Below are 12,942 nucleotides of genomic sequence, written 5' to 3' on the forward strand. Positions count from 1 at the left end.
CAAGAAAGTAGATGACCCAACTTTCATGTGCTCTAACTCTTTGTGGCTCTTTAGCTCAAACCGAGATACCATCCCCAGCAGCCCCACAATTTGACACCTTGAAGCCTAGAAACAAGGTTACCTCGTGTGCCGTTGAAGAAGAGCGTCTGCCGAGATGGGTTCTGGATCACCACGATGGAGCCATCGTATTGGTGCAGCTTGCAATTGATCTCAGCCTGCCCGCCTTCTGCTACCGTGACATTCTCGGCTTGGACCTCCTGAGCTCTAACTAGGATGGAGAAAAAGAGAGAAGGGGTTGTTACCAGCTTTGTTTCCTGGAGAAAGGACATCTGGGACATCATCAAGGAAGTCTGCTTACTGGGTGGACCTATCCTTATCAAAAACAACTTCTTGAGAAGGGCATAGTTGAGGGGCATCAAAGTAGCTTTGGAAATTCCGTGTCGGTGAGAACTATCTCAAAATAAGGATGAGCAAGGTACATCCCTAAGAAATGACTTAGCAATAGCAACAGCACTTACACTTATATACTAATTCATAATGCTTTATAGCCCTCTCTAAGCCGTTTACAGAGTCAGCCACTTGCCCGCAACAATCGTCATGCCCCTGGTGGAGACTGACTCTTGAGTAGTCAGAGGAGGATCCAGGCCCATCCCCTCTCCATCCTAGAGCACGCAGGGAGGAGAGGATCAGGGTAAAATGTGGTCTACTTGGGAGGAGAGGGCCATGATCCTCTTCATGGGTTGCAGGTGTGAGATCTGCATAAGAGTTTGGACCTGCGTGCTAACAGACGCTGGAGACAAATTAGTGTTTTATTCCTAAAGAAGGTTTATCTTGGCTGGCGTTCTTCCAATGGACTGTCCCTAGTTATCTTCCTGAAGTTGGCAATTATCTAACCTGGTCTGTCGTGAAACTTTATTCAATGCAGTTTGTTTTTGGTTTTTGCTTCGTTATCGGCTCTTTGAATTTGAACTGTGTTTCTTTCCTTTGAAATGTTATTCTGAAAACAATTTACTCCTCCACTGTGAACAATTAAACAGTGAAGCCAAGTTGAAGGCATTAAAAGGACTTTTAGTTACATTTTCGGTTTTGTTATATTTCTGATATACTCTGGGTCATCACAACAATCTGAGTCCTCATTTGACCCACCTCGGAAGGATGGAAGGCTGAGTCAACCTTGAGCCTGGTGAGATTCGAACTGACAAATTGCAGGCAGCCGGCAGGCAGCAGAAGTAACCTGCAGTACTGCACTCTAACCACTGTGCCACCGCGGCTCTTATTTACTGAGACTTCCAGCGTGTTCTCTGAGCAAACCTCAGAGGGGAACAGAAGAGGTCAAAAAATGAGACAGAAAAATCAACTTCGGCTGCTATATCTGGGTTGCAAAACCCTCCCTGGCCATTCGATGCCAGGAGAGAGTAAGAGTTCTTTACTATTAGCTGGTGTTTATCTAATAATCTTCATTTTTGCCTGAATATGGCTGGCCCAGCTTCACCATTGGGGTGTGTTCGTGTACGTGCATGTGTGTTTATCATAATTTTGTCCCAATAAAGGAAATATTTATAGCTCGGGCTTACACAACGAGGACTCCTTGAATGCTAGTGCTGTGATTAGCACTGATGATGTTACCTAGCTTGGATAATGAAAAGTCTGCAAGAAAACAGAGAGCGCCATGGATCCCTTATTATAATTTTGGCTTGTTTATGTGAGGCCATCGAGAAATATTCATCTGCCTAAGTGTTTTATGCAGACTATAATCTGAAAGATAATGGTCAGTGGTCAGCGGGTGGATAGCCTTGCCAAGGAGCTAAGAGCCAGAGGGAAGACCGGCTTCTCCTCTTTTGAAGCTTAACTAATCATCCTTCCCATCCTCACAAGTCAGCTATTAATTCCACAGAGGCATAAACAAGAGCACATTGGAGTAACACAAAAACCGGCAAAGTAAAATGTGAAAAGAGGAGGGCATGACAGGGATTGTTGGGAGAATTCCTTATAGGAACAGCCTCATCACAGGTGTGTGGATTATAAGGCATTAAAAAAATAGCAGGTTGCATGGACTCATGCAGGCATTTCGGGGACTGCGTGCAATCTTAGGAAAATACACAGCGCTTCAATGAACCCAGTCCCGACAGGTATTTTTTTATACCTCTTAACAATCCCCTTTCCCTGCCTGTAGGAGGACATGTAAAATATTAAACCCTTTTTATAAACAGCACAGAGGCAGAAAGGGCCCAGGTCAGTGTTAGAACGGTGTTCTTCCCACAGCATGCTTCAGCCATGTTAAATAAAGGCTAAATGGTGGACACCTCCACGTTAATAGGCTTAGCACGATTCCAAGGTTCACCGGTATTATCCATGCTGAACGCCAAGAGCCAATGTACACAACCCTGCACAAGACAAACGCGACATAAACTGAGCTTTAAACTTGGGACTTATCTGCAGCCTTAACTGCAACACTTTCGCTCCATGCATTTTGGGGAGGGTTTTTGTTAATTAAAGACTAACAGAATAGAATAATAGCTGATCTCTTCTCTTCTCTTCTCTTCTCTTCTCCTCTCCTCTCCTCTCCTCTCCTCTACCCTACCCTACTCTACTTTCTATTTTGTTCTACTCTATTCTATTCTATACTAGCTCTATACCCATGCTTTGCTACGAAACTATGTGGTTGGGATTAGTTTTTGGGGAGGAAAAAAAGGGGGTGGAAATTTGCCTCTATCTACCAGCATCCATCTGGATAGCGCCCTGTCAGTGTGTGAGAGAGTTGAGGACTGTTGGGAATCTGAAACAGTATTTGCTGTGTGAGCAAGAAGGAGACAGCAAGAAGCCTGGGCGTGGCTTAGCTCAACTCTTCTGTACTAAAGCTGCTTGGTGCTGTGAAACTAAAACTGAAAATGAAACTCCTCTGCTTGTGTTTTGCATTTGAAATAGATTTCTTTTCAGGTGGGGAGGGGGAGTAGAACTCCTTAGCATCAGAGCATGTTAATAATAATAATATACGTAATACTAAAGCTCTGATGGTCATTTCGAAAAATCCTTTCTTAGTGAGCACCTAGAAACCAAGAGGAACATACGTGCCAAATTTCAAGTTTGTAGGCTTTATTGTTCTGGAGATTTTGTGATGATGCGTTGAGTGATCTTTCGCTTTTTTATATATATATTCTATTCTATTCTATTCTAATTTCTATTCTACTCTACGTTCTGTTCTATTCTACTCTACTTTCTATTCTACTTTGTTCTATTCTATTCTGATTTCTGTTCTAATTTCTATTCCATTCTATTCTTATGCTACATTCGATTCTGTTCTGTTCTCTATTCAAAATGTGGGGATGCAAAGGTCTATCAAAGAAGAGAGGATGTGAGAAATAGTGTTCTGATAGAAGAGGACCTGGGGTGATGGACTGCAGCTAGTCCTCGACTTATGACCACAATTGAGCCCCAGATTTATGTTGCTAAGCGAGATTTTATGTTGTTAAGTGAATTTTGTCCCATTTTACGACCTTTCTCACCACACCCAAGTGAATCGCCGCAATTGTTAAGATAGTAACACATTTGTTAAGTGAATTTGTTTCTCCATGGCTTGTGAGAAGGCTGCCAGAGGGGAATCACATGGCCCAGGGTCTTAAGTTGTGAAAAACGGTCATGTCCCTTTTTTTCACGTAACTTCGAACGGTCAATAAATGAACCATTGTAAGCCAAGGACTGGGACAGTCCAATTGGAGAGAGAGGATGAGCCAGCCCGTTCCAAGCCAAGGGATGTGATCTTTGGCCATTCAGTATCAAGGTGGCCTCACCAAAAAGTGTTTATCCGGCGTCTCGAAAACCACGCACAAATATTTCTGCCTGAAGATAACCCCCTCTTGTCATTCAGAAGGACTCTTTTTCCCCCCCCAGGTTGCATAAATTATGCATTTGAGTGGCAAAGTTCCTCACTTTAAAATGATTACACAGTGTCAATTATTCCTCCCCCATTCCACCCCGTATCACATCATCGCGCCGTTCAACCACAGAATTAAAAGTCTGAAAAGCATCCGTACCCATCACCATCTGCGTACGCCCGAAGACAACAATTGATGCTGTCCCAAGATACCCGAAGGGCACCTGGTTCCGATTCTACCCTTGCAACCTCCACTTTGTGAATGTTGTTTTGGCATTTAGGCAGGTCTCAAAGCAATATAGGGGCGAGCAGAGATGGGGACAAAAGACACACAAACAACTCACAGGTGCAAGGACAAAAGAGCACACACGCAAACGTGGGCAGGAAATGCCTCCAGAAAAGGCCTGTGTCTCTCCTCAACCGTGCCCCATAATCCCTTGTGGGGTGGTGCCTGGGCAACCGAATGGAGCTAGCAGAGCGTTTACTGGCCGGATGCCCTTCCTGTTGCCAATGAGGAGTTTTGTTCAGCAGATATATTCTCATTGTGCCCAGAGAGATAAATAACTGTCTCTACCTATTAGATGAAGGAATAGAAGGGGAACTTACCAAATTTGCAGATTATACTAAGCTAGCCGGAATAGCTAACACCCAAGAAGATAGGCTCAAGATCCAGATGGATCTCGACAGACTAGAACACTGGGCCATATCTAACAAAATGAAATTCAATGTAGAGAATAGTAAAGTCCTACACTTAGGCAAGAAAAACCAAAAGTACACACACAGACTGGGTGAAACCAGGCTCAATAGCAGGAACTGTGAGAGGGATCTTGGAGTCTTAGTGGACAACCAGCTAAATAGGAGCCAGTAGTGTGCAGCAGCTGCCAAAAAAGCTAATGCAATCCTAAGTTGTATTAACAGAGGGATACAGTCAAGATCAAGGGAAGTACTAACACCACTCTATAAAGCCTTAGTAAAACCACATCTAGAGTACTGCATCCAGTTTTGTTCACCACATTATACAAAAAGATGTTGAGACTCTAGAAAAAGTACAGAGAAGAGCAACCAGGATGATTAGGGGACTGGAGGCTAAAACATACAACGAACGGTTGCAGGAACTGGGCCTGGCTAGTCTAGTAAAGAGAAGGACCAGGGGAGACATGGTAGCAGTCTTCCAATATTTGAGGGGCTGCCCCACAGAGAGGAGGAAGGAGTCAAGCTATTTTCTGAAGCACCCAAAGGCTAGACAAGGAATAATGGATGGAAACTGAACAAGGAGAGATTCAACCTGGAAATAAGGAGAAACTTCTGACAGTGAGAACGATCAACCAATGGAACAGAAGTTGCCCTCAGAAGTTGTGGGAGCTTCATCCCTGGAGGCTTTCAAGAAGAGACTGGACTGCCATCTGTCAGGAATGGTGTAGGGTCCCGCTTGGGCAGGGGGTTGGACTAGATGACCTACAAGGTCCCTTCCAACTCTGATTATCTGTTATCTGATTACCGAGGATCAAACTCACAGCCTCCTGGTTGGGAGGCGAGAGCTCCACCTCTAGGCCAATGCACCACTCTAACCATGGCCCAGATTATGAGGGAGTACATTTTATCCTTCCAGGATGCCTCGTGGTGGTACCCACGCTCCTCTCCCACCTCTCCAGCCTGCAGATGGGCAGCAGATGGACGATGCACCCCTTGCCAGAAAAGCACAGGCAGTTCTCGACTTACGACAGTTCATTTAGTGTCCGTTCAAAATCACAACGGCACTGAAAAAAAAGGGACTTAGGACCATTTTTCACACCTCCCACCGTTGCAGCGTCCCCACGTTCACGCGATCAAAATTCAAATGTTTTGCAACTGAATAGATGGGGTTGGTGGGGCCAGTCAGTCCCACATTGGCCAGTTCTCCCAACTACTCAAAATTTCTGCGACCGGTTCTCCAGAACTGGTCAGAACCTGCTGAATCCCACCTCTGAACTGCAGCAAAAAAAAAAAAGATTATACTCATTAAACAATCACCTTGCTTAATAACAAAAAAATCTGGTCCCAATTGGGATAATAAATCAAGGACCATCTGTATGTTGTAGCAGGAGTCCCCAACCCCTGGGCCACAATTCACTACTGGGCCACGGCCACGGGAGAAATGGGCAAGAACACATGCATGAAACGCCACTTGCACGAGCGGTGGACAAGCACGAGAGAGAAACTCGCTCAAGGGGAGGTTCGCATGCAAGTGTGTGCCTTCCACTCACACACAGACACACAAAAGGCCGGGGCCCCCAAGTTGGAAAGGTTGGGGATCGCTGTGTTGTAGCCCACGCTTTGAAACGATAGGGAACAGATCTTACCTTTTTCTTTTAATCTGAAATCTTTTTATAAGGTTTCATTACCATATTCCCCCCAGGGCCTTCTCTTCTCAAGTCAGAGCATCCCCAATTCCTTTGATTTTTCACAGAGTTAGAGAGTTGGAAGGGATCCCAAGATTATCTAAACCAATCCTTTGCGACGTGTAGGAAAACCAATTAAACCCTCTGTGAGAAGAGGCTGACATTGATAGCGGAGCTGGACCTTTGAAGGAAATTCAGGTCGCTGCAAACCTACACCTGTTATTCCTGGACCGAGTTTCTGGTGCTATGGGGGAAAAAATTGCTTTTGACCATCTTCTTATGTTCCTGCTTCTTCCTGGGCCTTAATTTTTACTTCCTGCTTAAAATCACAATTGGGAGTTGAATGCTCATCACTAAGCAAGGCGATTGTCAAGTGAGGGTGTCCGATTTTATGACCTTTTTTGCCAGGTTCGTTAAGTGAATCATTGCAGTTGTTAAGTAAATCATATAGTCAGTAAGCGAATCCAGCTCCTCCTTGGAATTTGCTTTTTGAAAGCCAGCTGGGAAGGTCCCAAATGACCCTGGAATGATGCAGCCATAATAAATCAGCTGCCAAGTGCCTAAATCTTAATCACGTGACCATGGGGGACACAATGATGGTCGTAAGTGTGAGGACTGCACCATCATAACTTTGAACAGTGGCTAAACAAATAGTTGTAAGCCGAGGCTACTTATATTTGGACTCAAACCCACCTGCCTAAAAAGGGAACTAAAAGAGATTTGCAGAAAGTGAAAAGCTCTGTTGAACATCTCATATCTCACCTGAGAAAAAGGCACTGTTATCTTTTAATGAAGAAATGAAACAAAAAGAGAGAATAAAAGGGTATTTCATTCTCTGGAAGAGTGGAAGGAAGAGGTGAAAGCAATCTTTGTGGACTTTCTGGTTTTTCTCTGAAGACGTTTCGCTTCTCATCCAAGAAGCTTCCTCAGCTCTGACTGGATGGTGGAGAATGGACTTCAGAGCTGAAGAAGCTTTTTGGATGAGAAGCGAAACGTCTTCAAAGAAAAAACCAGAAAGTCCAGTTACCTTTTGAAAAAAAAAAAAAAAAAGCACCTTTGGGACAACTATGACCTGAATGACAGAGAATCTCCATAGACGTGTATCTGAGTCTTATCATCTGCACCTCTATAACTGTCTGGTTTGGTTCTGCAACCCAACAGGACAGGCAGAGACTTTCGGACTGCAGAAAAAACAATTGCTACCAACCTGTCTTCCATGGAGGACCCGTATACTGCATGAGTCAAAAAGAAGTCTGTGAACGTATCTACAGACCCCTCATATCCTGGACATAAATTGTTTCAACGATGCTATAGAGCCCTGCACACCAGAACAACTAGACACAAGGACAGTTTTTTCCCGTACACCATCCCTCTGCTAAACAAATAACTCCCTCAACACTGTCCAACTATTTACAAAGTCTGCACTACTATTACTATTAATCTTCTCATCACTCCTTATCACCCATCCCCTCCCACTTGTGACTGTATTACTGTAACTTTGTTGCTTGTATCCTTATGATTTATATTGACTGTTTCCTAGTATGATTTGATTGCTGATTGCACCCTGTGATTATTATTAAGTGTTTACCTTTTGATTCTTGACTCTTGACGAATGTATCTTTTCTTTCATGTACACTGAGAGCATTTGCACCAAGACAAATTCCTTGTGTGTCCAATCACACTTGGCCAATAAAGAATTCTATTCTATTATCTGTGGAGATAAGCAATGTCAGGTTCTACTCTAGTGTAAGGCATCCTTCTCCTCTCCCAATTGTTGTCTTTATCACCTTCTTCCAGTGGTGCTATTCTACCGGTTCGGCCTGGTTCTGGCATACCGGTAGCGCCGAAGATCGGCTGACACTGAACCAATTCTCTTTGATGAGCTGCTGTTGGGCCCACCTGCCTGCCTGGGCTCCATACTGACATTTATTCTCTTCTTTGCTTTGCGTGGCACAACAGATTGCTGCATGTCAGCTGTTGGAGCTACAGGGATTGCAGGAGGCGAGGAGGAAAGCCTCTGTGCGTGTGCAAAGTGTGCATTTGGCATGTGCAAAGCACGCCCACCAAACCAGGGGTAAACCTCTTTGAAACCCACCACTGCCTCCTTCCAACATCCAATATCCACTGCGCCTGCCTGGAATTCCTGGGGAGACGTTTCCACCATATGCTTCTTGCTAAAGCTAAGACTAGAAGATGCCGACCCATTCAACAGGGCACCATGCCAGAGATGGAAGAATTAAACCGGCCACCGCAAAGGATCTTCCAGAGCAACAAATCCAGACCAAAAGACCAGGACCACCAAGACTTGACTCTCTTTTGACTGTGACAAAACTGGGCACCAGTTTCAGAGTCCGGTTGCTCAATCTGGACCAACCAACTTTCCGGAATGGCAGCCAGTACTGATAGGTTTGACCTGAGGCCTCCTCTGCAGAGTCTCCCTTCTTTTTTCCCAAGCAACTTTGCCCCCCGATAGCAGACCCAAGAAGAGAGGCAAGAGACAGTACGATTATTATTCATGACCACCCCTCTGATCTGTCCCCAAGAGCTCGGGGCCAGCTCGGGTAAGGAGTGCACGTCCATGTTTAAGGGAACTGCAGAGGAGGGGGGAAAAAAAAATCACGTCCAAAAGATTGCGCCTCTTGGAGAAATACGCTAATTTGTTGTGTCAGCAAAAAAGAGGACCGAAGAGTACGGGGCTGGGAGGAGAGACGGGTAGCTCTGTCCAAGTAATATGTCTACATTATCTCTGCCTCTGGAATAAGCCCAGGCGGGAGCAAAGGGATGGTTTCCTTGGCTGGACTGCCCAACCCGCTCCAAGCAGGGGTGGGCTTCAAAATTTTTAGGAAAAGGTGCTCTGCCCGGTTGCTGGGTGGGCCTGGCCATGGTGGGTGTGGCCTAGTCCAGGGGTCCCCAAACTTGGCAACTTTAAGACGGGTGGACTTCAACTCCCAGAATCCTCCAGCCAGCTATGCTGGCTGGAGGATTCTGGGAGTTGAAGTCCACCCGTCTTAAAGTTGCCAAGTTTGGAGACTTCTGGCCTAGTCGGCCTCCTGCACCACGGAGATGGGAGCGTTTTTGCCCTCCCCAGCAGTGGTAGGATTCAAAAATTTTTTATTACCAGTTTGGTGGGCGTGGCGTGGCTTGGTGGGCATGGCAGGGGAAGGCTATTGCAAAATCCCCCTTCCCTCCCCACCCCACTAACCTGCTTTCCAGCTCCGTTCTCCTGTGCAGGGCAACCAAAGAAGACGCATCCGATCAGCTGGGACTCAATGGGAGGCAGAGAAGAGATGGGGGCAGGGCCAGTCAGAGGCGGGATTGGCCAGTTCTCCAAATTACTCAAAATTTCCACTACCAGTTCTCCAGAACTGGTCAGAACTGGCTGAATACCACCCCTGCTTCCTGGGCTCCGGAGGCTCTCTGGAAGCTGGAAACAGGCCCATTTCCGGCCTTCCCAAACTTCCGGGAGGCCCGTTGTTGTTTTTTTTTTGCCCTCCCTGAGCCTCCACATGCATCCTGCCCTTACCTGCATCCAAAACGGGCCACGTGGGGACTCCTGGGAGGGGAGGGGCCAGCCAGGAGTGGGATTTGGCGGTTCTCCAAACGGTGCAGGATCTTAGCTAGGGGCTCCCCCAAACCCCTGTGAACCCCCCCCAGCAGCCCACCTCTGACAAACATCTGGAGCGGTGAGTTCTTTGCTGCATGAACCTCCCTGCAAGGCGCATGCATCCAGCAAATATAGCTCCATTACCTGAACTAATAAATCTGTCAAATTTCTCAGGCTGATTTTTAAGCGCTCTTGATCAACGCACGCTCCATTCCGCAACAGCAGGGCAACAATTCATTCACAACGGTTCTGGCTGAGCTACGCCAGCGGAGAACGCTAGCCTGCGGCTGCATTCAATGCGGCTAACTTGCCGGACCTCCTGAAGGGAGAAAAGCATGGCCTCCGGAGCAACGAGGCGGAAACATCCTTGTTGTTTTTTGTTTAAGAAAGGAATATTCTTTCATTCCCTGGTGGGGTCACCACCATCCTTGGCCAACCAAATGTCAAGCCACAAGATAACCCGACTTAGGCGTGTGGGAAATAAATTGGGCTTTTGTCCACTTAATAGCATGACGGGAGAATAAATCGGAAAAGCGGAGCCAGAAATTAAAAACAGCAGGGTTGGATTTGGTAGGAGAGGAAGGGCAGAAGGTGGAGAAGCATGCAGATTTCATAGCTCTTTTTCCAACAAATGCGACAGGGTTCACTTATTATTTTATCTTTTGGCTTTCACGCATAAAGATGAGAGTACAGGTAGTCCTTGACTTACGACCACAACTGAGGCCAAAAATTCTCTTGCTAAGCGAGGCAATGGTGAATTTTGCTCCGTTTTAACAACCTTCCTTCCCAGAGTGGTTAAGGGAAGCACTGCAGGTGTTACGTCAGCCCCACAGTTGTGGAGTGAATCTGGATTCCCCATTTTGATTTTGATGGCCAGAAGGTCGCAAAAGGGATCCTATGATCTTCAGGACATGGTTGTGAAAGCGTCTGAATTTTGATCATGTGACTTGTGGCGATCCTGCAACGGTGTGAAAAAGGGTCGCAAGTCACTTTTTTTCCAGTGATGTTGCAACTTTGAACAGTCGCTAAACAAAGATATAAATCAAGGACCACCCAGTACAGTTTTAAAAAAAAGCTATTTCTCAGTGGAGGTTAAACCTCCATTTTACAGAATGTTCGACAACAGGATGGTTGCAAAATTAATGTGAAGGTTTTTTTTGTTCATCTCGAAGCGAGAGGCACAAAGGTCCACCAGTGCCACACAAATGATCCATCAGTGGCGCAAATAGATATCTTTGTTATTTCTTCTTCACTTGTATCTAAGAGTGAGCAAGATACCAAACAACACAGGAATTGTGTGTCCTTTCACAGAAATTCAGTTCAAATAATGCCTCCTCGTTTCCTTGCTAAAAGCTGAAGAAGGAAAAAGAACAGCCCCCCTATCAATATGAACTCTTTTTTAAAAAGTATGTTTATTCATTCTGAATAAATTTAACATGATTTTGGCAGGCTGCATTTTTTTTAATTTTTCACAAAAACACGGTTGTTTTTCCCCCCTTTGTTCTCCTCGTCTTATTTTCCTTCTTGGGTTGTGAATTTTTAGAGTGCTGATCTGAGGAAAGGAGCACTGTGAATTTTTATTAAACGGTAAGCCATTCTAGGAGATGTTTATTTTTATTCTTGGTGAGCCAATTTAACCTAATGGCTAAGGCGCCAGGCTAGAAAACCATGAGATGGTGATTTCTAGTTCCCACCTTTGGCATAAAAGCCGACTTTTGGCCAATCACCAGGTGATAATGAATTTCAGTCCCACCTTAGACAAGAAAGCTAATTAGGTGACTTTGGGTCAATCACCAGGAGACTGGGAGTTCTAGTTCTGCTTTAGACAAGAAAGCTAATTGGGTGACTTTGGGTCAATCACCAGGAGACTGGGAGTTCTAGTTCTGCTTTAGACAAGAAAGCTAATTAGGTGACTTTGGGTCAATCACCAGGAGACTGGGAGTTCTAGTTCTGCTTTAGACAAGAAAGCTAATTAGGTGACTTTGGGTCAATCACCAGGAGACTGGGAGTTCTAGTCCTGCTTTAGACAAGAAAGCTAATTGGGTGACTTTGGGCCAATCACAGGAGACTTGGAGTTCTAGTCCCGCCTTAGACAAGAAAGCTAATTAGGTGACTTTGGGTCAATCACCAGGAGACTGGGAGTTCTAGTCCCGCCTTAGACAAGAAAGCTAATTGGGTGACATTGGGCCAATCACCAGGAGATGGTGAGTTCTAGATTCACCTTAGGCATGAAAGACAGCTAGGTGACTTTAGGCTTGTCCCTCTCCCTCAACCCAACCCACCTCACAGAGTTGTTGTTATTATGGGGTAAATAGGAGGAGGACGGAGTACTAGGTATGTTTGCCACCTTGAAGTTACTTATAAACTAACAAATAATCAAAAGTCAGGCTAAGGACTGTTAGCAATAAGGAAACCAAGCAAAACGTCAGTAAGAGTACATAAAAATATTCCGAACAAGGAGGCCTGCCACTTCACAAAACTAAACTAGGGATAGCCTAGAGCAGGATTTCTCAACCTTAGCAACTTGAAGATGTCTGGACTTCAATTCCCAGAATGCCACAGCCAGCATGGAATCTTCTGGAAAGACCCCATGGCTGGCTGGGGAATTCTGGGAGTTGAAGTCCACACACCTGAAAGTCGCTAAGAAACATTCATCTAGAACTCGTAGCTTCTAGGATTCTTTTCAACCCTTTAATACAGAGGTGGGGGGACTATGACCCCTTTATGACTTGTGGACTTCAACTCCCAGAATTCCTGAGCCAGCAGGAATTTCTGGCTCAGGAATTCTGGGAGTTGAAGTCCACAAGTCATAAAAGGGCCATAGCTTCCCCCACCCCTGCTTTAATATGACTCCACTGAGTTGGAAGGGATTAAAGAAAGAGCCCTCGTCTTCGGTCCATCCATAGCAACCCGTAAGCATCTCCAAGGCTCTTAGCCCTTTGACCAAGACCATCCCCTGCTCTGTCGCTCCGTCTCCATGGGTTTCTTTCCCAATCCAACAATCTCTACGGCAATCTCCAGAGCTGATTGATGGGAAACGAGGCTGCCACTGGGCGGGAGTGCGCCCAAACGGACAGGGGACACAGCGG

The 12,942-nt window shown here is 45.6% G+C and overlaps 1 protein-coding gene across 1 annotated transcript in view; it reads right to left on the reverse strand.

Annotated features, from left to right (window-relative positions):
• The window catches only part of CADM4 (cell adhesion molecule 4), a 162,466-nt gene that overhangs the window by 18,008 nt on the left and 131,516 nt on the right, over positions 1–12,942 (reverse strand). Inside the window, exon 2 of the mRNA XM_087971087.1 lies at positions 122–268. Coding sequence (XP_087827213.1) covers positions 122–268 — 147 coding nt within the window. The remainder of the gene's footprint in view (positions 1–121; positions 269–12,942) is intronic.

The sequence above is a fragment of the Notechis scutatus genome, chromosome 8 (assembly GCF_049901735.1).
Source record: "Notechis scutatus isolate UNSWTSFEM ecotype Mainland chromosome 8, rNotScu1.2, whole genome shotgun sequence".
NCBI classification, from domain to species: domain Eukaryota; kingdom Metazoa; phylum Chordata; class Lepidosauria; order Squamata; family Elapidae; genus Notechis; species Notechis scutatus.